At 44.2% G+C, this 26,024-nt stretch overlaps 1 protein-coding gene across 4 annotated transcripts in view; it reads right to left on the bottom strand.

Moving 5' to 3' along the window:
* Positions 1 to 484: 484 nt before the first annotated feature.
* The window catches only part of DOP1B (DOP1 leucine zipper like protein B), a 104,270-nt gene continuing 78,730 nt past the window's right edge, over positions 485 to 26,024 (bottom strand). For 2 of the 4 annotated variants that reach the window (XM_019797303.2, XM_034655696.1), the window contains exons 24-37: positions 22,698 to 22,753; positions 21,165 to 21,269; positions 21,004 to 21,070; positions 19,207 to 19,351; positions 14,430 to 14,515; positions 14,078 to 14,187; positions 13,808 to 13,954; positions 12,784 to 12,845; positions 12,155 to 12,283; positions 6,196 to 6,332; positions 3,745 to 3,800; positions 3,373 to 3,528; positions 1,759 to 1,888; positions 485 to 1,008 (exon numbers count right to left, since the gene is read on the bottom strand). In XM_019797303.2, coding sequence (XP_019652862.2) covers positions 757 to 1,008; positions 1,759 to 1,888; positions 3,373 to 3,528; positions 3,745 to 3,800; positions 6,196 to 6,332; positions 12,155 to 12,283; positions 12,784 to 12,845; positions 13,808 to 13,954; positions 14,078 to 14,187; positions 14,430 to 14,515; positions 19,207 to 19,351; positions 21,004 to 21,070; positions 21,165 to 21,269; positions 22,698 to 22,753 — 1,638 coding nt within the window. In that variant the 3' untranslated portion in view covers positions 485 to 756. Of the gene's footprint in view, positions 1,009 to 1,758; positions 1,889 to 3,372; positions 3,529 to 3,744; positions 3,801 to 6,195; positions 6,333 to 12,154; positions 12,284 to 12,783; positions 12,846 to 13,807; positions 13,955 to 14,077; positions 14,188 to 14,429; positions 14,516 to 19,206; positions 19,352 to 21,003; positions 21,071 to 21,164; positions 21,270 to 22,697; positions 22,754 to 26,024 lie in introns of those variants that run through there. The other 2 variants (XM_011222101.3, XR_004623904.1) reach the window with 2 other exon arrangements.

The following is a 26,024-nucleotide window of genomic DNA, read 5'->3' on the forward strand; positions in this document are numbered from 1 at the left end:
AAGATAGAGTATATGTACACTCTATGAGAGTGGGGGTGAGGGGTTTGGGAGTGGGGCAGGGGCGGAGCAGAGGGAGAGCGAGAGGGAAAGAATCCCAAGCAGACTTTGCCTTGAGTTCGAAGTCCGACCTGGGGCTCAATCTCACAACCCTGAGACCATGATCTGAGCCAAAATCAAGAGTCAGAGGCTTAACCAGCTGAGCCACCCAGGCGCCCCTACCATGTGATTTTAATGGGCAAGAGTTAAATACACTTCAATATTTTCAAGCCCTCACCACTGCTGAATAGTCAATGGAAATGGGCAATTATTATTTTCAGAAAATAAGACACTTTGGTTTTAAAATGTGGTACCAAAATAAATGCTTTAAAGGACATATATGTGAAAGGTTAAGAGTAATATTCAACAAGTGTAAACTTTGAGAGGAATACACTGACACAGCCCACGTATCTACATCAACAAAGAAAACAACGCATTACCTTCACACTTCATATTACAAAGTTTGTGCTAGCATTAGATGATATATTAATTTTATTTTCTTTACATAAATTGAGGAAGAAACATACAATCAGATCCAAATATATTACAAGGCATTTAGGGAGGTGTGTTTTGTTGTCCAACAGAAAAGTATCTGAAATCGACCTTCAAAATTGAAATAGACTTATTTAAAAGCACTTTCCTGGCTCCTTTCTTGTTTAGAATATATCCTGGTTTTCACAGAACTATCAGTAAATGGATTTGAAATTGTGTCTTATGCAGTTAACATTCCAGATGTTCCAAAAAATCATATTCAACACATTCTTCTAGTTGTTTCAAGACCCTGGGGCTATCTGTGACAGGACACTCTAAGACTGGAGGTCCTTGCGTGTCAGCAGGCAGCTTACTCTGGGTTTTAAAAGCACAATTGAGAGTCTGGAAGAATGGTATCAATTGGCTGATGCTGGAAACAGAATGTTGGCGCAGCAGTGGGAATTCATTCTTCATGGTGATCTCATCAGAGATGCCAATTTCCTGCAACAAACAAACAAACAAACAACCCAACCCCATAAAGATGATGCAGTTTTGCTCAGGGTTAGAGATGCAGGGGAAGTACTCGCAGGCAGCAAACCTGAGCAGTGGGTTCTCCATGAACATTCACTACCAGCACTAATGGCAGTTTCCAAATAAACTCAAATGCTGGTCTTCAACTGACATTTTCCACCAGGATGTCACCCCAGCTCCTCCCCGCCCCCTCAGGCCCCTGCCACTCTTCCTGCAGGCCCTTCCTCTGCGTAATAAAGGGACTCTGTATAAAACGACTTCCACGGATCCAGATCCTATTATATCCAGGATTCTTTTTTTTTTTTTTTTTTAAAGATTTTATTTATTTGACAGAGATAGAGACAGCCAGCGAGAGAGGGAACACAAGCAGGGGGAGTGGGAGAGGAAGAAGCAGGCTCATAGCAGAAGAGCCTGATGTGGGGCTTGATCCCATAACGTGGGGATCACGCCCTGAGCGGAAGGCAGACGCTTAACCGCTGTGCCACCCAGGCGCCCCTATATCCAGGATTCTTACCTCAGCAACTGGGATGAGAAAGTGACATACAAATGAGAAAATAAAGACACAATTTATACCACCTCCAAGTTTTAACACTCGGATCAAAGAACTTTAGAAAATTATTCAAAGTCATTAAAATCAAGCGGCACGTGAAGGACTTCTCTTGCTGCCTAGATTTTCTCCCTTCTGTCACAAAACCAAATTGCAAAAAAGAAGACATTTACCCCATATTTTAATTTTAGAAGTTCTAGAATCCTCACGGTGTGGGGTTTGCATTCTTGGTGATTCTCCTCTAGATCTGACAGGAAGGCAGGGCCCTGTGTGTCCACTTCTGGAACAAACGCCCACCTGTAACTGAACGAAAAAATCCGAAGTCAGGCATGCTGGCTCAGAGCCCACTTCAAAAAGATTTTTAAACAGTTTTATTGAGATAAAATTCACACACCATACAATTCACCCATTTGAAGTGTATACTTTAATAGCCTTTTGTTCATTCGCAGAATTGTCTATCCATCACTATAATCAACTTTAGGATATTTTCATCACCCCAAGAAGAATCCCTGCTTCCTTTAGCTATCACCCCTCAATCCCTTACACCCCCTTCACCGAGGCCACCACCAATCTATTTTCTGTCTCTGCATATTTTCTTATTTGGGACAGTTCATGCAAACTGAATCACAGAATATGTGCTCTTTGCGACTGGCTTCTTTCCCTTCACATAATGCTGTCAAGGCGCATCCGTGCTGTAGGACACGTCGGTACTTCACTTCTTTTTATTACTGAATATTTCATTGTATGGATGCTCGTACATCGATGGGCTTTATGTTGTCTTCATTTTTGCTTATTATGAGTAATACTGCTACGCCTACTCATATACATCAGAACCCACTTAAAAAACACTTCCTTTTCTTACAGCAGGTTTAGGTTCGCAACACAATTAATTGCCCAGAAAGCCCATATCTCTCGCCCCCTCCCCTGGCCATGTGATGCCTTCCCAACTAGCAACAACCCCCACCATAGCGGTACATTTGTCACAATCGATGAACTGCCATTGACTCATCATTATCTCCCAAAGTCCAGAGTTTATCTTAGGGCTCACTCTTGGTGGTGTGCCTTCTATAGGTTTGAATAAATGTATAATGACATGTATCCACCATTATAGTATCAAATAAAGTAGTTTCACTGTCCTAAAAATCCTCTGTGTTCTGATTCCCTCTCTCGTAACCCCTGACAATCTTTTTACTGTCTCCGTAATTTTGCTTTTTCCAGAATATCACAGAGTTGGAATCATAAAGTCTATAGCCACTTCAGATTGCCTTCTTTCACTTTGTAATATGCAGTTAAGAAGAACATTTTAACCACAAACATTTCTACATGATTACTCTCTGTAGGGGGACAGGACAGAGAGAAGTGGCATCTGGGCCAGGCATGAAATTAACCATATGAGCAGCTGTGTTAAGCCTACAGGAAATGTAAGCCAACGGGGCAATGTGAGCTGGAGACAGTGTGTTCCATTTATTTAATTAAAAACAAACAGATGAAGAAATCTACACAAACGCAGTGAGGACCGCCAGTCCGTGACTCTTGTTTTATAAGCGTTCAGTAGCAAAAGTCCCTAAACACAGACACACACACCCACCCACAGAAACCCATCCATAAACACTACTGTGGGCCAGATTCAGGAAACCACAGGTGTTGTACGCACTCTGAAACCTGGTATTCTCACTGGCCACTAGAAACCCCTCCCCGGGCTTCTCACACACCATACACAACAGAGTGAAAGTGCTGACAAGGAGAGTCAACATTTCCAAGAGGACGCATGGTTTTATCTGACTTACATTTGAAACAACGGCATCTTGTCAGGTGGAAAAGAAAGTGCTGTGTCCAGGAATTTGCAAGCTGATAAATATAAGACCAGTTCACTCTGGGGTATCTCCCCCACCGAGGGCCCATTTCCATCGGCAACTTTCATTCTGTTGATTTTGTTGCTGTTTCTATAAATTTGCAAAGAAACTCTTGTTATAAATTTGTTCACATACACTGTAGTCCATTTGCCTGTGCAATGTCCGCAAGGAGTTCTTTCCGTTTAAGAAATGGTCAAATAGCTGGTCCCTTCACAAGTACGTCAAGAAAATAACACTGAATGTTAGATAACCATACACCACAAAGTGATGTCTGCTCACATATGTGCAGACCCTTGCACAACTTACCTCAACGATTCATCATCCTCTTTCAGGTCTTCTTCAAGCTGTATGAATATCTGAATCTTAAAAAGAAGACATACATTCAATTTACTATTTGAGAGAGATTAAATCCAGCTTGATGTTTAGAATGTATATGGCCATAAAAACAAACAAGCAAATACCCCAGTGAGGTATCACCTCACCCCTGTCAGGATGGCTAGCATCAGAAAGACGAGAGACAACAAGTGTTGGCGAGGATGTGGAGAAAGGAACACTCGTGCATTGTGGGTGGGAATGCAAATTGGTGCAACCACTGTGGAAAGGAGGTTCCTCAAAAAATTAAAAATAGAACTATCCTACGATCCAGCAATTACACTTCTGGGAATCTATCAGAAGGAAATGCAAACACGATGTTGATGAGATATCTGCACCCCCATGTTCACTGCAGCATTATTTACAAGACATGGAAACAACTTAGATGCCTACTGATGATGAATGGATAAAGAAATGTTGTACGTTATACAGTAGAATATTATTCAGCTATAAAAAAGGAGGAAATCCTGCTGTTTGGAACAACATGGATGAACCCTGACAACACTGTAATACGTGAAATAAGTCAGACAAAGACAAATAATGCATAATCTAATTTGTATGTGGAATCTTAAAAAAAAAAAACCAACAAACCAAATTTATAGAAAAAGAGATCAGATTTGTGGTTACCAAAGGCAGGTGTGGGGAGGGAAAATGGGATGAAGGTGGTCAAAAAGCACAAATTTCCATTTTAAGATAAATAAGTACTAGGGGCATCATATCCAACATGACGACAATAGTTAACATTGCTGTAGGGCATATATGAAATCGTTAAAGTAAATCTTAAGAGTTCTTATCACAGGAAAGAAACATTTTTTTCTTTCTCTTTTTATATCTATGAGATGATGAATGTTAGCTAAACTTACTGTGGTCATCATTTCACCATATATGTCAGTCAAATTACTGTACACTTTAATGTTATATATTACCATATGTCAATTGTATCTCAGTAAAACTGGAAAAAAACAGTTTAAAAAACAGCAAATAATATCAAACAATACAACTTAGTTGGAATAAGCTGACAGTTAAAAGATCAAATATGATTACAGAAGATGAAATATTCTCTATTTAACCAAAAGCTATATGCTACCAACTTAAACATTTTCAGATAAAATTAGATATATATGAAATAGTACATTATTCCTGAAAATGAATTTTGAAAATATTCTTAAATATGTGTTCAGAATCTTATGACTTATCTGTATGACTAATTGATAATTAAATATGAGTAAGGAAGAAGAACTAAATGTGTGGAGTATTTCAGAAATGCTGCTCTTAAAAGCCTACCCACAAACTACAGTGCTTTCAGAGATTAATGGTTATTAACAGCCTTCTAAACAGCATTAAGCTTTCAACCTTAAATATTTTTTTTTAAGATTTTATTTATTTATTTGACAGAGAGACAGCTAGAGAGGACAAGCAAGGGGAGTGGCAGGCAGAGGGATTCGGAGAAGCAGACTCCCCGCTGAGCAGGGAGCCCAACGCAGGACTCTATCCCGGGACTCTGGGATCATGACCTGAGCCGAAGGCAGACGCTTAACCGACTGAGCCACCCAGGCGCCCCTCAACCTTAACTATTTCTATGTAAGATACGGCTTCAAAGAAACTCACAACGTAAGTACAGTGGGCTTGTTACGGAAATCTATTATCAGTGAACGTGAACCTCTGGCCACAAAGTTCTTTGATGGAAATATGAACGACTTAGGAAAGATAATTTTTCATTAGGAATCTTTAGTTACGTGGATTCATGGTACGGTACGGTAGGTCATGGTATGTGATGACAATACTTCTAGTCATGGGTGTAAACTCTCCAATTTAGAACTTAAAGGATTAATCTGCAGATTATGTAATTAATGTCACCCTAAATTACAGCTTACACCAGTAGCTCAGAAACATGATGACCTGGCGTCTTCCCTCTAATTGGCTTTTGACTTGAGATGGCACCCCAACTCAGATATTGTGAAGGCATCCGTATCCAGAGATGATCTGAATCTTTTCTCCCTAGAAGCACTAGATCTCAAAGAGCTTGCCTAGGAACTTTCCTGACTGTAGCAGCAGGAAGACAGTAACTTACAGAGATTTTATGTTTCTTGAATTTTACCTTCTCGACTTGTCCAGTGGTGGCTGGTTAGTAATGTGTACATAGTTATTCACTCTGCCTTATACAAACTTTGTTTATACAACCTATAAAATTTCTCAGAGATGCATTAAATGGTTTTATCTCAAAAAAAATTCCCTATTTAACCAAGAGCTGACTATGTGCTACCAGCTTGGTTGAAAATTTTGCAGATAAAATTAAGACATATATAGAAATAGTATCTTACTCCTGAAAAAAAGCATTTAAAAAAGCTTCAGTCCCGCTTTCAAGAGTAAAATATCTGTACTTACTAATTCAGAGACCATTATGGGCCACAATGAAGTCAAATGTTGGGGAGATATTCTTAGCAGCAAAACTCTGAAAAAAAGAAACATCTGAGCAGCAACTATGGATGTCTGTCCGACTCTGAGATTGTCTGTCAGGCGTTCTAAGGAAAGAAGATTTTAAAGATGTCACACAAATATGCAGTTTGAGGTTTCTCATTAGACAAAGAAAAAAATAAAACTGTATTTGTTTTGACATTTAACAACAATGCAGCCTGAGAAATGAGTGCTGGGAGAATGTTTCTGCCCCCCTCGTTTACCTCTGGTCCCCTTCTTTATGAAGCAGTTTGTGGCCTGGGCTAAAGGGAGTGAACCAACTGGCTCTTATTCCCCTGCCACAGCTGACCAGAAAGACATCAACTTCTGACTTAACCCGGAAATCCACTGGATGACCAATGACCACTAAATTCTCTCCTGAGAATATGAAATATAAGACACATGAACCACAGACAGCCCTTGGTGAGTGATGGTGCTCTAGGGTCACAGAGGTTGGCTGGCCACTGACACCATGTTCCGGGAGTGAGGAGTGGGAAGTGCAGTGAGTGAATAAAAGGAGAGGTATTCAGTGAAGTCTGGATTTCATGGCCATGACAAAAACTTAAATTCCTGTAGGGAAAAAAGGTGTGAGTTCCTCTAGCCCCTAACAGTCTTCCCCACTTCTCCAATGAAATAACTGTCTGCAGAATGTGATTCCCCGCCGCCACTTAATTTAAGGTTTCTTAGGAACATAACAAATTGCTATAGCAAGTAGCTAAACTACAGTCATACTAGTTAAGATTTGTTTGTAGTATCTTAGTAATAAACTTCTCTTTATCTAAGCTAGCTTAAGTAGGTTTTTACTTCTTGCTTTTAAAAATACTCTTGACCAGGGGGTGCCTGGTGGGTGCAGTTGGTAGAGTATGTGACTCTTGATCTCAGGGTCATGAGTTCAAGCCCCACNGCCACTTAATTTAAGGTTTCTTAGGAACATAACAAATTGCTATAGCAAGCAGCTAAACTACAGTCATACTAGTTAAGATTTGTTTGTAGTATCTTAGTAATAAACTTCTCTTTATCTAAGCTAGCTTAAGTAGGTTTTTACTTCTTGCTTTTAAAAATACTCTTGACCAGGGGGTGCCTGGTGGGTGCAGTTGGTAGAGTATGTGACTCTTGATCTCAGGGTCATGAGTTCAAGCCCCACACTGGGTGTAAGGATTGCTTAAATAAAAAGAAAGAAATACTCTTGATCAAATGAAGCATCAAGCATAGCTCAGACACTTGACAGACAGGTTGGCATTTTTATTTTAAAAAATTTTTTAAAGTAATCTCTATGCCCAACGTGGGTCCTGAACTCAAGACCCCAAGATCAAGAGTCGCACATTCTACNATTTTAAAAATTTTTAAAGTAATCTCTATGCCCAACGTGGGTCCTGAACTCAAGACCCCAAGATCAAGAGTCGCACATTCTACTGACTGAGCCAGCCAGGCACCCCAGGTTGGCATTTTTAAAGAGTGCTTTGTGTTTCTGGTTCTGGATGGGATGGAGTAGATAGATTACATCCTATTCCTCTAACTGCAATTAAAAAAAAATAACCTGGAACAAAAATATATAAACTGCATTAGAAAACTGAAAAGTGAAGGAAAGGTGACAGGATTGGCTAGGATCCTTTGGACTTAAGCAATGACCTGAAGGTGAGTTCCCTAGGGTTTTTAATTCTTTATTTTATTCTGGCCTGGGCACCTGAGGAGATGGTAAGCTGGAACGCTGAAGTTTCAACCTGAATGAGAAAAGGTAACAAAAGACACCAATGCAGAGATGATTATGGAGGTTGGGATTATTGGGAAAGGATTTTAAAGATGTGGTCTAAAAATATTCCAATAATCAATTATGGGCATTTGAAACAAACAAAAAATAGAAAATGTCAGCAAAGAAATAGGAGCCACAAAGAAGAGCCAGATGGAAATTTCAGAACTAAAAAGTAAAATCACTGAAATAGAAAAGCCCTCACTGATGGGTTCAACAGCAGAATGGAGATGACAGAGGAAGAGGGAAGTTGAAGACAGAATCCGTGGAAATTACTGAAACTGAACAAAAGAAGGAAAGAAGATGGGGGGGTGGGCGGAATGAGCAGGCTCAGGGACCAGTGGGACAATGAAAGATCTAACATTTTGGTCACAGGAGTCCCAGGAAAAGGAAAAAGGGTATAGGCTGGGAAAATATTTGAAGAAATAATGACTGAAAACCTTCCAAATTTGGTGAAAGACGTACATCTACAGATAAAAGAAGTGGTGTGAATTCTAGGAAGGATAAAACCAAAGACGTCCAGTTCAGTTACATAATAAAACTTCTGAAAAAGTAAAGATAAAAGTCTGGATAGTGGTCAGAGGGAAGTGATAAATTACAGCAATTCCCCCATTTTATCCACGGTCCTGCTTTCTGAGGTTTCACTGAGCTGCGGTCAACCCGAGGTCCACTGTGGTCCAGAAGATGATCCTCCCTCTGACATATCGTCAGGAGGTTAATAGCAGCCTCACATTACACGTCATATGCCTGCGTCACTCACCTCGCTTCATCTCATCACGTGGGCATTTTATCACCTCCCATCAATCACAAGAAAGGTGAGGACAGTGCAATAAGATATTTTGAGAGAGAGAGAGATGACATTCATGTAACTTTCACTACAATATATTGTTATAATTGTTACATTTTATTATTGTTGTTGTTAATCTCCTACTGTGCCTAATTTATGAAGTGAACTTCACCGCAGGCATATATGTGCAGCAAAAATCATAGTGCAGGTAGTATCTGGTATTGTCCATGGTTTCAGGCATTCCATCTTGGAATGTACCCCCTGTGGAAAAGGGGGGCTACTGTACCTAAAAAGGAACAATAATTTGAATGAGAGCAGATTTCCCTCAGAAACCATGGAGTCAGAAAGAAGTGGCACATTCTTCGGGTGCTGAAAGAAAAGAATTTCACCCCAGAATTCCATTTCTAGTGAAAATATCCTTCTAGGTGTTTGGTCACCCAGACCAAAAAGAAGGAAGGTGAGATAAACAGTCTCCATGAAGGGAAACAGAGAAAACTTGTGGTCAGCTGATCTGTACTCAAAGAACATCCAGAAGATGTTCTCCAGACGAATCAGAAATGTTAACACTAGGAACATCAAGACAAAAGAGTACCGGAAGGGTAAATCCACGGGTAAAAATGATATTCTTGATCTTTTTAAATTCTGTTGGACAGTTGATGTGGTTTTGCTGATGGATCGTGCTGTGTGCGATGTTATCAGAGGGGAAGCTGGACGCACAGTACACAGAACGCTCCGTACTACCTGCGCAGCTGCTTGCGAGTTTTCCAAATAGAAAGGATTAAGGGAAAAAGTAGTTTGTACACACAGAGCATTTTTCATATTGGTGCTCCAAATAAAAGCTAAATTCACGAGATTCTTCAGCCAAGATGATCTATTTACAATCACAACTGTTCTTCAATCTCTAACCCTCCTTCCTTGGCTGAGTGACAGACCTGAGGAACCTAAGGAGTTTCTGTGAGCAGAGAGTGGGAGGGAGCCCTGAGCCAGAATCCCTCCACCGCCGTTGCAGGTCGCGGGACCTCCCTTGTTCAGGCAGGCCGCTTAACTCTGTTGCACCCTTGTCTCTCATTTGTGGAACCAGAGTAGTTCCCCTACCCCACCCACCTCAAGGAGCACCTACTAAAGATGCTAGCCTATAGTTAGGAGCCAAAGGGCTCAGAGTTCAGGCCAGGTTTTGCCAGTTAATGGCAATCCAACCCTGAGCATCAGTATCCTGATGTAAAAATAGAGCTACTATGTACAGCACAATGAGGACGACTTCAGAGATGGGAAGAACTCCAACGGACAGGCCAAAGTCAGCCAGCTTGCGGGGTACAGAGCCTTGCTGCTTTAGATCTTTCTGATGCCCCTAGTGAGGGTGATGATGTCTGTCCTCCTCTCATCTTAGACAAACCGCATTTCGCCCTTTAAAAAAGAAAACCCTTGCTTTGGGGCTTATCTAGAGCCTCCTTTGTGATCAATGTAAAATTTATGTCACTCCGAGCCGAGATGCCCGGAGCTGCTCGGTTCTACACCCCATCCCACATGGAGCTCCCCGCTCAGCTGGGAGTCTGCTTCTCCCTCTACTCATGCTCTCTCTCTCTCTCTCAAAATAAATGAATAAAATCCTTAAAAAATTAAAAAAAAAAAAGAGTCTCTTATGGGACTCTGCATTCAGCCAAAATCTTTGGAGGGCTACCATTACCCTTACTGGCAATCCTGGCCACCGTTTGACCAAATCAGCAATTCAAGAAAGGATCTGTTGATATCTGAGCATTCGCTTTCATGTATTTCAAGCACTCATGACATTATGATGTGAAAATCTCCTTATGTATTTCACAGGTTGAAATTACGTCGGTTTTAGTATAAAGATATTTTATTATTGCAAATATAAAATATAGTCACAATAATTGTGAGAGCTGTTAATGTTCTGAACTAAACAATTAAGACTTTTCAAACAGTTAATCAAGTAGGCACATGGGCTGACAATTACTACTAATATTAAGAGTCATCAGGATGACTTGAGGAAGAGAACATGCTTTGTGAGCTGACAGATACGTTCATATATTTATTTATATTTATATATTAACTTACTTATATGTTTATTTATATATTGAGTGTAGGCTCCATGCCCAGCGTGGAGCCCAGTGCAGGGCTTGAACCCACGGCTATGAGATCAAAGACCTGAGCTGTGATCAAGAGTCAGGCACTTAACAGATTGAGCCACCCAGGAGCCCCCACTGACAGATGTTTATAAACATTTTTTTAAAGGGCAGAGCAAGAGACTGAGGACTCTAATTCTACCTGGAAACAACCCAAATAAATGCCCTACCATCGGTGAACTGGTGAGCAAGTCACAGAATGGAATACTGTTTAGCAATAAAAAACAGTATGTTGTTGATAAATACAATGGAACGGATGACTCGCAAAACACTTTATGCATGTCAAAGAAGCCACACTTGAAGGCTGCATTCCACCTAATTACATTTAGGACATTCTGGAAAACTCTATGAGCAGAAGGCAGATTAGCACTTGCTAGGAGCCAGGGGAAGGGGAGGGGATGACTTCCAAGGGGTACAGAGGAACTTCCTGGGGCGATGGAAATGTTTTGCATGTTGACTATGGTGATGGTTACACGATTCTATGTGCTTATGTGCTTATCAAAATTCACAGAACTGTATACCCAAAAGGGTGACTTCTATTGTATGTAAATTATACCTCAGTAAACCTGGCCCTCAATAAAGAATTTACACCATAATTCAAATATTTGTAAAATCATTTGTTACACTAGTCTTCATAATATTAAACAAAGAAATCCTTTAAGAATTGTATTAATTTTATTTGATTCCATTCAGGTTATGAGTCTTAAGGAAAACACATTTCTATTCAAGAATTCTTTTGTATCTTGGAGAAGGGTGAATTTAGACAGGATGCCCACTTCAGCACCTCCACATTTTATGAGGGAAAAAACCCTTTAAAATCATGTACAATAGCTGCAATAGTTCATTCTTGAAGCAAAGAATATTGTGAGTACAAAAGAGAAAACCCTCCACTAGCCTCAGTTAGTGCTGTACCCTCGAAGTATCTTGCCTACAGGTGGGATCTAGCAGGAGGCAGTGCTAAGAAAGTACTGTCAGACTTTTAGAAACTACCTAATAAAAACTAATAGCGTTATAATCTATGATTTTTAAAATAAAGGTTCAGATTCACTGATAAATTTCCAGAATTCTTCTACAACTCGGCTCTCTCATTTTCACCGTCCACCACCCAGCCAGAACGTGCTGTGGGCCACTCTGGCAGCCGGCCCGTCTCAGCCAGCCGGGGGTCCATCCATGAGGGGGGCTGGGCTGCGGGTGCGGGTGGGGTGGCCTTCTTACCTTGTATCAGAGGAAGGTAAAGGTGGTATTGATCAAGTTCTCCACTGAAGATGGCAAAAGCCTGGCGCTTGAGCAGCATGGCTTTCTGCTCGAAACTTGAGAACAGTTTTAAAGAACTGCTCTGCATGTCTAGAATAAAGATAGCCAATAAATTCCATTTAGTGAGAAAACTGCAATCGGAGGTAAGTGATAGGACATTCATAATCGTGTAATTTCTATCTTTCCTGGTGAAAAATCATGGTCCTAAGTAATTATGATCTTGTGGTTATTATTCACATATTTATTTGTAAACAGAGATAATTCTTTAATGACATTTAACGATAAGGCATTAGAAGGGGATATGAGGGATAGACAAGTATTCCTAATAAATTATGGTAAACCTATCATTACTTGCAAAAGTATCCCCACCCCCCCCCACGCTGTAGGAAAGGTTGTTGGGGCCTTCTGGTCAATAGCCTGGAACTGGGAGGCTCATTCAGGAGTCCTGATGCATTATGCACATTACATTTTGCAGCTTAGATGGCATCATTAAAGATCCAAGTGGAGTTCTGAGCTACGTGGTAAGAGCTGATTATGATGGGATCGGTCCTTTAAAAGTTCAATTTATGTGCAAGTAACATACAACTTACTCATTAAATCTTTAAACATTGTTTTCTCGTGAGTCAGAAGATGGTCAATAATGGACTTCCAACTGGATATAAAAAAAAAAGCAGAATTAATTAAATATGTAAAGGATGACAGTCAGATTAGAGGCATCAAGAAAAGAACATGCCCCTTTGAGATCTACTAAAACCTATTTGCTGAAAAGAAGTTAGTGAAATGAATAGGTTTTAATACAAGAGAAAGCTGAGCAAAAGCTCTTCATTTGTAAACTTAATGGCACAGGCGATGAATAACAAAGAAAAGAATGAATAATTCCCAGCTCACAGTAAAACGGTTTTTTCAAGAGTTGCCCTACGTTCACATAGGAGGCTGTTCATATGCTTGTGCTGATGGAAAGAAGTGGGAGTGGTGACATCAAATATGACTAGTTTTCACGTGGGCTCCCCAGAGGAGCAACAGGACTTCAAGGTGAAAGCCACAGGACTTGGGGGCGGGGGGAGGTGCCAGGGCAAACTTTGACCAATCGCCACCCTCCTCCTGCCATTGACAAACACGTCAGCCATGACAGGCGGAGAGTCAATGTAGTGGTTTTGCTGACCTCCCAGGAAAAGGTGCAGGGAGTTCACCTCACATCTGTACCTCTTGGCAGTGCCTGGCCGGCTGCAAGGTCTCAGTGGGAACTCGTGAAGTGGGAGCCGAGACGTGGGTAAGGACACCACAGTATCACCCGTGGGCTCTGTCATCTCAGCACTGGAGTACTCTGTGACTCCGAGAGGGAGCAGCACTAGGCCAGGGGACGCTGGAACCCCGGACTGTGCGCTCTGGGGAGTATATGCTCTCGGAATTGAAACCCTTTTGATAAAAAATGCACCTCTGTATTTTTAAAACACTCAACCCCTCTGCCATGAACATGTGAGCTTGTGACAGGGATGTCCTGGGATCTGGGTTGATGCTAACTGCTCCCATTTCAAGCAGGAGAATCCTGTCAACCGAAACACCTTTTCCACTTGAGAATTTGCAGCAGCCCTTTGTCAGAACAGCGTTTCTTACTGTGCACAGCAAGTGTCCATCTGAAAGAAAGCAGGGTCCAAGAATAACTCCAAGACTTCTTTCTTCCAGGCTCGCTTTGTATAGGCGTAGCCGCTCAGAGAGCTCAGCAGCTGAGCACCGGCCCGGAAGCTGGGAGCGTTGTAGGCGCTGAACAGGGGTGGGGAGAGAAAAAGGTCAAAGTCAAAGACTGCGCGAAGAAAGCCACTTGGTGTGTTCCCCATAACCGATTTGTTACCTAGGGGCGGGACAGCACGGAGAAGACGGCATTACCTGTGATTGCGTAAGTAAGGAAACACGTAATAAAGCAAGCGGGAGATCAAGGGCACCGCTTTCTCCTTCTCATCACTTCGATAAACCATGTCCAGGAGAGAGGCCAGGACCTACCAGAGCAGGATCACAAGAAAACAGAAACCCTCTGAAGCCGGCGACAGGAAGAATCAGTCCTCGAGGGGCACATAACCTAACAAGACAACTCCCGGGGAGCAGCTCGAGGCCGAGAGCGGCTCTCGAGGGCAGCCAGCAGGGGCGGCCGGCATTCGCCGGCCCGAGAACGGAGCACCTCCATGGAGCTCCGGGCTGGCCAGCATGCCATCGAGGGAGGACAACTCAGGTGTGCACTGACCTCTGCCAGGAGAGACAGTGCCTGCACGCTGTACACCGAAGGGGCAGATGCGGACACCATTGCTGAAGCAGCGGCCGTGGCATCTGCTGACACAAAGAGACATTTGTGGTTTAATCATGGCGGATGGGCCACCATCTGTGCCCCCGAAACATCGCATGGATGTGATGATGCGCCCCAGCTTTGCACACTGACCATGTATGCATCCCTTAGGGGTTCCTCTCTGTGAACATGTTCAACTTCAGGAAGAACCTGGGTATTATGGTCAAATAAACTAGCACCGACTACTGTCCTCCTCCCCATCTCTCTTCTCAGCATTGTTCTCAGAACGTCCATATTGCCTTGGATGATCCATCTTACCCTCCAGGCCCCTGACCCCCTGGCCTTCCTTCTTCCAACAATCTGTTACTCTCTACCAGCTTGGTCACCCACTGTCACCATCACACCTATGGCCTCACCAATTTCCCAAATCTCCCTTTCCAGCCTCCCTCTCTGACCACCTTACCTTTCCTGAACCTTTGCGCAGACCACCAAACCCTTCGGCCTGCCACCCTAAGCAGCCATCAAATCCTCCAGGTCTGCCCTTCTCGCGTCCCCACCTAAACCCATGGTCTCCCATCTACCTGGCAAACATCCTGGGCTCTTCTGCTGCTCTCTCCCTCTGAGACACTCACCTGGAAAAATGCAAAGCTGGCTAAACCCACAGATCAGCCTGTGCTGGTCTGTGTAGCTAAATGCTCTGGAGAAAACCAAACAACGATGGAAGAGATCTCACTTTCCTTCATGACCATGACTCTCAAAAAGGACCTGATGCTACTGGATAGTCCTACCATCTGTGCCCTGGCGGTGTGCTGGCTTTCCTGCTTTGCAGCATTATTCTTGCAGAACTTCCCTCTGTAACCATCAATACTCTTCCCTTCTCAGCTGATAACCACACCTCCTAATTCTCTGAGAAAATTAATGGAAACAAATGGAAATTCCCTCAGTTTGGCCACTATACGCTATGAATCTAGAACATATATATATATCTACATTGTCTCTGCCTTGCCTCCTGTTTTGATAGACACATTCCTGGCTTCTACGGAAGAATAGTAATCCTATTTATGACGTCAAGCCTGGCCCCATGGCCATCAAGTGCTTCATTTTCTAACTATCCTTTCTCTCTTTGGTATTTATTTCTTCCTCTCTGCCACACGATCTGTCACCATACAAATATGCTCTGGTATACTTCAATTTAAACACAAAGCAAATAAGGGGTATTCTTTGGTCTTTAGTTCTACTTGGTTACTGTCCTACTGACAAGTAAGCCTCAAGGAGTTCTCTGGATTCACGGCCTCCTCCTCCTCTCCACCCGCTCCAGTGTTCCCACCCCGTGGCTTCCATGCTGTCAAGCCCAGCGGATCTCTGTCTGACCTTCAGCTGTTTCTCAGCAGCCTTCCATCATGTTACTCCTCCCTCCTTCTGGAAGCACCCTGTCTCATGTTTCATGACTCTGCTGTCTTGGCTGTGCTCCTACACATCCCAGTGACCACTTAAGTGTCTTTTCTGGCTCCTTCTCTTTTTTCTGACATCTCAAATATAATACTTGCAAAACCAAGCTCAATTTCCTGTTCTAGAATGTTCTTATTTTGGTCTTCTCCACCTCAATAAATTGCATAAGCTAAAAACCAAAGTCATCCTTGATTGCCTTTTTTGTTAACCACCAGATGCAGCCCATCAGCACATTTCTGCTGACTCTGCATCTAAATCAGGCCACCTTTCTATCACCCCTGCCTCCAAGCCAACACTGTCTCTTGCTCACACCACTGCGAAATCCTGTTAACTGGACTTCCCTTTTCTGCTCTCGCTTGATAGAGCCCTTACTGCTCACAGCAGCCAAACTGATGTTTTCTAAAGACCTAGGAAGAGTCTGTCACTGCTCTAAACACTTAAATGGCTTCCACAGCGAGTGGGGGGAAATCTGAGCTCTGGCCAGGCTCCCCTCAACCCCAGCAACCCTCAGCTCCCACTCAGCTCCCTGCCCACCTGCCCCCTGCTAAGCTCCAGCCAGGCTGGTCACCTGGTTTCTGGCCCACACCCACCTTGAGGACTTGCCATCCCTCCAGGCAGCACCCTCTAGGTCTTTGCACAGCTGCCCCAACTTCTCACTTCTCAGCGCAACTGTCACCTCCCTGGGGACACACTCTGTAACATCTCCCTGTTCCCAGCTGCTCCTTGTAATTGGATTCTTATTGTCCTTACACTAAGAACCACCTGAAATTCTCAAGGTCATTTACTTCTTTTTTCAATCTTTAAAAAGCTTCATTTTGAAATAACTTCAGATTTTCAAAAGAGTTGAAAGATCCCTTTGTTAATGTACTTTTTGCTTATTGTCTTCCATGCTGCCCCCGTGTCTGTGGCTGTAGGGCCCGCACGCGGGACACAGTGTGCAGGACACAGTGTGCGGGACACAGTGTGCGGCACACACCACACCCGGACTCGGGGAGAACCCGCACATCCGGCACATGCATACAAACTTTAAATGGAGACAAATGCATTATTTGAAGCCTCACTTTGTTTCATGCTTTCTATGGCCGATACATATACATAATTTGTTCAAGTCAAGTAAAACACAGTCATGATCTAAACACTCAGGGATTTGGGTACTCTTTAATTAGCTAATTGAGTTTTACAGAGAAGCTCAAAAATCACCTCCAACTTTGGAATTCTCTGATTTCTTTAAACAAAAATCAGGTAATTTTACTGTAGTATTATCTTGAGGTCAAATGTAATTGCACAGAAGCCAGGCCCAGTAACCGCGGACCGAACACAGTCGGCACAGCCGCTCTGATGGTGGAGAAGCAGTTCGATCCGTACTTCAGTACGTGGGACAGAAATGACTGAGGGCAGATTAGCCTAGGAGATGCAAGTGCTCCCTCCCTGAACCACAACTATAACCATAACCACAGCCTGAGAAAGCCTCCTGGTTGCTTTATATGAGCAAATGATAGCACACTATAGAATCTTCGTTACACAATGAAGTATAATTATTTTTCTTATGCAAACCACAAAACTAGTTATCAAGCCAATATGGCAGAAGTAGCGGCCAGTGGTACCACAGTTTGTCGAGTACGCCATCCTTCCTCCTCCTGGGAAGAGAAGCCCCCTTCCGGTAGGCACCCATTTCTCATGGCTCTCGGGCACCAGCCCTTCCCTCTTCTCCAGGTCAGCCGTGTGGCCCAAGACGAACCACCCAGAATCTCCGCACGAGACTTGGTTCGCCTCAGCTGAGCGTGTGATTCCTGCTATGCCTAGAATCAGACCCCAAAGCCAGGGCTTTTCACTTACATGAGCCCATGTGTTTTGTTCTGTTGTTTCTATTATTTCTGCTACTTGTGAGAGAAAAGAGCCCTGACTTCTTGACCCTTCTATGGTAGGTTAAAGATCACAGGCTTCGCTTCGAGCTGCTCCTGTAACTATTGCTAATGACAATGAAAGAGGTAGTAAAATATCATAGGACAGGTTTTGAACATTCCTTTGCAGTGGGTACTGTACTATGTAGTTCACATTAAGAACCTAAACGTAATTTTTTGCCCCTGTGTTAATAAAACTGAGAGCAAACTGGTTTACTTGTCTGGTGTAACCAATACTGGGACTGGACATACGTTCCCGTCTCTCTGTTAAATAATATGGAGAACTAGCAAAAACAATTACTTGCTCCAAGATACCCTTAATCCTGAAAGAACAACTGAAAACCAACTAAAACAGCTTACATATCAAAACGGGCAGCGTGCTTGTCAAGATTCACTTTGGGACTCTTGCCTTGTGCTATGCTCACCAATCCAAAACTCTGCTTAATCCCAACCAGTTCCCCACCCTAAAAGATCTGCCACAAACGACTCAGCCAAGGTCCTGCAAGCCTACAAACATCCTCCCCAAACTTCCCCTCATAGATGAGACATTGCTATGAGCCCGCCAGGTCTGTCTCTCCCTGCAGTAGGTCTAATAACCTACGATCTGCTTCATCAACAGGTCTGTCCGGTGGTCTTCACAGCACCAGTGATTAACCATCTCCATGACTGCATTTAGGGCAGACTCAAGAGCACCTGGCTGATCGATGGTCCAAGTAAACAGATGAGTCTCCTCTGAGAGTCTCCTGACTGCTTTCCTAGGAAGCTATAACTAATAATAAGGCTGGGCTGTACCTAGCCCATGTGACCTCCACTCGAAAATCTTCACATCCCAGGCAGTGATGAGACACAAGGATCACTGAGACGCAAGGGTGTGTTAGTCATAAAGAAAAGACGCAATCTAACTGCCTGACAACAGCTTGTGGGTTTACTGAATTTTCTTTCCACAGTTCCACAGAGAGAAAAACATACATTTCCATATTTTTTATACCCCACAGATTTCTAATCCATGCAAGTTGTCTTGGGAAGCTACTTTCCTGGATTCTGATCTAGGCTCAGTGAGGACTCCCATGGTAGCAAATGTCACTTGGGGCCCTACCAGTGGAATCCTATTGTTTATTTCACATAAATTATGTTGTAAACAGTAAAAACAGACTACTGGATTTAAAAAAAAAATTTTTTTTTTTTAAGTAGGCTCCACATCCAGCACGGAACCCAGTGCGGGGCTTGAACTCACAACCCTGAGATTAAGACCTGAGCTGAGATCAAGAGTCAGACGCTTAAACATTTGAGACACCCAGGTGCCCCAGACTGTTTACTTTTAAGGGCAAACCAGACCCCCTTGCAGTAGCTGGCAGCAGGCATTATCTTCTGACCCTCTCTGTACCTACCACACAAATCTTCCTCAGCGTCAGATTCTTCTAGAGAGATCTGAGGCTGGGCCTTCACTTCAAGGTTTCTGCTTAGCCAGCTGGTTTGTTCCAAGGAAGAGCCGGCAATGTTCCCTACAGCTTCCAGAATTTTTTGAGTGACTTCCTGAGAGAGTAATGAGGAGAGAGAGGAAAGGAAGTTAGGCCAGGAAAATAATCTAAAATGCCTAAAACAGCACCAACCAGTAGAAATACAATGTAGGCCACAAGTAGAACCACACAGATATTACGAAGTTTTCTAGGAACCGTATTAAATGATCAGAAGAAACAAGTTCATAATGTTCAACCTCGTATATCCAAAATATGATCAACATGTAACCAATGTAAATATTAATGAGATTTCACACTTGCTGCATCTAGCAGATGCATTTCCCGGTTTCTTGAGGACCACGGGTTCTTGCTAGAATTGCAACTTTCAATAACATAACAAGACACGCAATGAAATAAATGAAATGGACTCGATGCAAGTGAAGTGAGGAGTGATCCGTATCAAGTACAATCCGTAGAGAATCGGGTCACGTGGCTATGATAGGGAGAGAAATGCTGAGCCACTTTCTCAGGCCAGCATCACCAAGTCTCACCAGCGGAGACTGGCTGCATGTCCTGGATATCTGAGCATCGAACCATCCTGACTTCCACTACAGCTGTGTTTAGGCGTGAAGCAAGAGCGCACCCATCCGCCAGCGGCCAGGGTGGGGATGGGGGGGGAGTGCACTTGAGGGAACTACCTGCCCTGAGCCCGGACAGAGGTGTGCTGTGGCTGACTGTGGCAAGAAAGAGCAGGAAACGGACCAAGAGCTCAGAGGAGGTCCCACTTCTCATGCGGTGAGTGACGGGGAAGGAGTGCAGGCCCTGCCTCGAAGCAGGGGTGAGGAGTTGGTGTCGGGAGGCTGGACACCATGGGACAGAAGCTCCCACAGACGAGCAGGGGCGAGGTGCACCAGCTGTACCGGCTGTGGTAACACCATGGCCAAAGCTATCCCCGGAAGGGACTGAAGGGAGGGGCACGCTGGAGGGCGCAAAGTGGGGCCTTGAGAGTGGAGTTTGGGAAGTGCCGTCCAAGCGCTGGTCCCCAGCATCTGGGCTTTAATGATGCTTCCTTCTCGACAAGTGGAGGCCAAAGGAGCCCCCTGAGCCTCCTAACTATGCTTGACTGTGCCGTAGACGGTGCTCCAGTGGTTCAGCAGTGGGAACTGGACAGGCCCTTCGCAAATGCCAGGGATCGTAATGATTCGCAGAAATACCGCCAGGTCTATCAAACTGACACATGGCCCTGTTCACACTTGGCTCCAAAAGCCCCTGAATCAATGATTCTCGTGGTTGCAAAATAGTGATTTCCTAACTCCATCATTCTATTTATTCTACTCTAAGATTTCCCTTCTAGGGTGAGTTTCACTTTTACTTTTCAGGATTTTTGAGATTTCCTACGAGTACATACTGCTTTAAAAAGAGGAGGAAAGAGAGGTTTCCAGGGAAAAGATCCACATGGACGGAGTATTAACCTAACGCTGCTGGAGCCGCAGCTGCATATGGTGAGGAGAGGGGGCATCCTGTCAACCCACAGCGGACTGCCCAAGCCTGACACAAGAGCTTTGGCAGGAGACTCTGGCCTGGGTCTGCAGAGCCCTCTAGAGACAGAGGAAGTCAGCCGTGAGAACAAACGCAGATCTGAGGAACGACTCTGCCCAGTGCCGTTGATCCACGGGCACGTCCTCTAAAAGGGGGACACCACCTCTGCTGAGCTTTTCACACACAGACCTGCAGGTCTTTCTGGTCCTTCTTGCTTTCCAGGTTGGGAGTTCTCGTCACAAAGTCGTTCAGCATGCTGTTGAGAGACAATCAGCTTCAGACTGAGAACGCTGCAGAAACGAGGGACGTTCCGGCAGACACACGGGAACGTGAAAGCTGGGTCACATTACCTGAGGAGCAGAAAGTATCCAGGGGGAGCTAGGTTCAACTGTACCGATTCCTTCAACACCGCCAACAACGAAGGAAAGTTCTCTTGCAAGGCTGCTACCGGGAGCCTGTTTTTAAAAAAAACAGGAAAAAATACCCAATTGTGAATAAGTCAAAACACGTTATTACAAGCACATTTTAGATCCGGGCAGCTGGAAAGCAGCGGGAAGATGGCATAGCTGACTGACCTGTTTGTTCTTTTTTAAATTAAAATATGCACAAATGAAATTTTTGTACTCTGGCGAGAACTTGGACTCTAGAGACCAGAAATCCTGCTGCTGTCAGGTCAGATGCTCCTGGTTTCCTGTCTATCAAATAAAGGCCTCGAACCAGAGAGCTGTCTGATCCCTTGGGCCTGTCTAGCTCTAGCATCCGGTCTCCACAGTGCTGTTGGAAACAGAGTTGGCCCTCGGGTCACAAGGCCGCCCACCAGGAAGCCGATCTTTAGTAGCTCTCGCTTGAGGACTGCACAGCACAACATGCTGCAGCTCAGCTGCAGCCCAAGGGCCCCGGGTTCGAGTCCTGGTGCCTGACGTATGGCCTCTGCAGTGACCTCGGCAGTGCCCCCTCTGCAAGAGGAGGAGGGTAAAAACCTAACCTGCAGCTGCTCTGGCAGCTCACGTATCACACAGACCGCTGTGACAGATGCTTGCTAGCATGACGACGCACGGCAGCTATCACCAGGAAAGACGTGACCGGCTCCTCTCTAAATCCCGGAAGAAGGAACCGCAACGATGCTTGGGGCTGAAGCATCAACAGCTGGTCAGAACTGCACCCCAGACCCGGGGACTCCTAGGATTCTGACCATCTCGATCTAGCCCCCTGCAAACTCAGGGTGCAGAGTTGGAAGAACCCCAGAACGGGAACTGTGTTAACCAAGGAGATTGCATCTGGTTGTCAGACTGCCCGATTGCATAACTCCTGCCACACACGTGAGGATTTGGAGGCTTCCTTGAGAAAGGGGCTCTACCCCCCCCCACTTCTCCCTCGTTACTGCAACAGAGATGACCCCACACGGTGGAGGGGCTGCGAGCTGCACCCGGATGTGCCCGTGCAGGACCTGAGCAGTCCAGGAAGCCTTCCTTTCCACGCGTGGAGAACCATGTGGGGGATCCGCCTCCCTGCCTCCTACAGCAGAGGCTCCTGAAAAGCGCCAGTAAGCTCGGGACACCCAGGCAGGAGCCACGGGAGAGCACTGAGGACAGCACCCAAAAGATTCATTTCTCCTTTTTCTAAAAGAAGTCTGTAACACGTTTAACACTGAACATAAAGGGTTCTACCCACAGCAGCTGGATTTTATGAAGTCAGATCAGATCTCTGAAGAAGGAAAAGTAAAATCATCAGGGCATTTTCATACCTCAGGAGGAAACTAAGACCCTGTCAAGATATTTTCTGAACTAAGGCTCTCCAGCTGTCAACAAGTATGACCAGCGTTCCATTTAGAATCACTGCAACAGCACCTATAATTGAGACAAGTTTGGGAAGGGTTGTGTTACCTTTGGACAAAAGCATAGCAAAACTGCAACACGGGGATATCCACAAGGGGCGATTTCTGAAAATAAAAGTGAAACCAGTGACTCCAAGTTGGTAGGAAATAAGGTTAGGGAAAAAAATTACAACACAAAATGAAACAGAGTCTATATCCTCACAAAGCAAAGGTTTTTAGCCAGAGCCTTTCAAATACAGTAACACATGTGAACACATCCCCCAGGTATAACAAAACAAACCTACGCTATGAGGTCCCGAAACCTTACTGACCTTCTTTGCAGACTTCCAGGGCATGCCCACGCCAGGCTTTTAACAAGTATTCAGGGAAAATTTGGTATAATAACTGCACCTCCCTAAGCAAAAAGGTGGTGGACAATGTGGACCCTCATGAGTGCTTGCAACTAGCTACAGACAAGACACGATAAAAAATGCTAAATCCTAGCTCAGGGAATTTCCTCAAACTCAGGCCAGACAACTTCCCTAAATCCGAAGTGGCTGCAACAACTTAGAAACTGGTTTTGAAAATACATTTTTTCCCCTCTTTGCTTATAAAAGTTATTTGTAGAGGTTACAGAACTTGAGCTAATTGAACTAATCACAAAATGTAATTGTTATTCGCACAGCCAAACACCAGCCAGCCATGCTAACTGAATTTAAATAAAACAAACAAAAAAACAAACAGCCAGCCAGATGAGATCTAGTGTTTTTTTTTTTTAAGCCCAGGAGCTGCAGATACTTGTAGGAACTGAAGTAATATGAAGGAACAGAACTGTAAGTGCCTGCCGTATGTTCAGAGGCCGTCGCAGAGGCTCCTCCTGGAGGACAGCCTGCTCTGCCGCTGCAGCTTTAACGCTGCTCGTAGGAAGTGACCACCAGCGCAGGGTCAGTCTCCTGACACTTGACATTTGCTCAGGGTTGTAAATGCAAAGTCACCATGGATCTGATGGCCCCTCCATCCCTGCTCCTCTCTTCGGGGTTAATATTTATGTACAAGACTGAAAGGCAACAAGACTACCTGGCATTTGCGGGAGGCTTGACAAAGGCTACGGATGTCACCCGTGTGCACTTACATCCCCGATTCCTTGTGCCTCGACGGTTCCATAATCTGGCCTCATGGTGTTAATTTTTAGGCCAGCCTATCCTCTTTTCCCAGCTAGGATACAGCTGACTGAGGGCAGAAACAGTTTTACTAGTTAGGATTCCTTACCACTGAAGCACATAGTTGACTTTCAATTCTGGAATGAAGGCAGGGACCAGGGCCCCTAGCACAACTGACTGGAAGCTGTGACAGGCCTTCCTCGCACGGACATTTCTGTAGAGGCTCCCCCGTGCCGTGTGCACGGGGCCCTTTAGGAGGAGGCGTCCAAATGAAGAGTCCTACTCTAAGACAGGTGGAACTATAAAAACGGCTAAGGAAATTCTTGGTCAGTTTTCTCACTTACAGGGTGAGACATGGCCGAAACGTTGCTGATTCCCAGGTTCAGCTTTTGTTTGCCATCCCCCGTGTGATGCCTTAATATCCAAAGCTGTATTCCTTTCATTTGTTATAAAACTTATTATCATGATAAAATATACATAAGGGGCTCAGTTGGGTGAGCATCCGACTCTTGATTTCAGCTCAGGTCATGATCTCAGAGTCCTGGGATTGAGCCCCAAGTTGGGAGGGAGTCTGCTTGAGGAGTCTCTCTTTCCCTCTGCCCCCTATCCCACTCACGGTCTTTCCAAAATAAATAAATCTTTAAAATATACCTAGAATTTGCCATTTTAACCATTTTTAAGTGTCCATTTCGGCGGCATTAAGGTTCACATTGTCGTGCAACAATTACTACCATCCACGTCCAGAACTTTTTCATCTTCCCAGATGGAAACTCCGTCCTCATTAGACAGTAACTCCTGTTCCCTCTCCTCCTGCCTCTGGCAACCACCATGCTACTACCTTCTGTAGAAAGTACGTATGCAATGGACTACTCCAGAGACCGCATATAAGTACGATCACTTGGCATGTCCTCAAAGTTCACCTACTATTGTAGCAGGTGTCAGAACTAACTTCCTTTTCAAGGCTGAATGATATTCCATTGCATGGTTAGACCCGATGTTGTTTATCCAATCATCCATCAATGGATACTTGGGTTGTTTCTACCTTTTCACTACTATAAACACTGGTGTACAAATACCTGTTTGAGTAAAACTCCATTTTTAAATAATCACTTTGTCCATTCTGCTAGTTTTCATTTAGGGAATTATATCTTTCCTAACACTTCTATTTTTTAAATTTTAACTTATTTTTTAAAAGATTTTATTTATTTGAGAGAGAGTATGCACACGAGTGGGGAGGAGGGGCAGATGGAGAGGGAGAAGCAGACTCCCTGCTAAGCGTGGAGCCCGATGTGGGACTCAATCCCAGGACCCTGAGATCATGACCTAAGCCGAAGGCAGCTGCTTAACCAACTGAGCCACCCAGGCACCCCTTTCCTGACAATTTTAAATCACGTGATAGAAGGCAATTATTTCAAAGTCAAATCCCTGGTTTCTATCAAATTAACTAAGAACAAAACAGCTCCCACACTTTCACTGAGGCACCCTGCTTTGGTAAACACAAAAAGCTCTGGGGCGCCAGACTGGCTCAGTCAGTGGAGCGTGTGACTCTTGATCTCAGGGTCGTGAGTTCGAGCCCCACGTTGGGTGTAGAGATTATTTAAGAATAAAACCTATTAAAAGAAAAAGCTCTAAGGGCATTAGAAAAACGTTAAACCACAAAGTCTGCTCTGTTTCAAAACCACTGCACGTGACTGGAAAAGGCCTCGAGGTAGCAAGGACTCTCTCGGCTGCTGTGCAGAAACGGAGAAGCACAACTCTAGGAGCTTCATGGTTCCATTCTAGCACCCTTCACACGCCACTGCTTCCACCGTGGCCAGACGACTCTCTTCCTTCTCAGAATGCCTGGAAGGAATCCTGTCCTCTGACCTGTATTTCTCACTTTTACATAAAAATTATGCAAACTTTTAACTTGCCCTTTAACAAAGACGTTCCTTTTCTCTTTCAACTCTGGCCAGAGCTCTCTTCTTCTTCTTTTTTTTTTTTTTTGTAAAGATTTTATTTATTCGACAGAGATAGAGACAGCCAGCGAGAGAGGGAACACAAGCAGGGGGAGTGGGAGAGGAAGAAGCAGGCTCACAGCAGAAGAGCCTGATGTGGGACTCGATCCCATAACACTGGGATCACGCCCTGAGCCGAAGGCAGACGCTTAACTGCTGTGCCACCCAGGCGCTCCTTCTTTTTTTTTTTTTTTAAAGATTTTATTTATTTATTTGACAGAGATAGAGACAAGCCAGCGA

The sequence above is a fragment of the Ailuropoda melanoleuca genome, chromosome 1 (assembly GCF_002007445.2).
Source record: "Ailuropoda melanoleuca isolate Jingjing chromosome 1, ASM200744v2, whole genome shotgun sequence".
NCBI classification, from domain to species: Eukaryota; Metazoa; Chordata; class Mammalia; order Carnivora; family Ursidae; genus Ailuropoda; species Ailuropoda melanoleuca.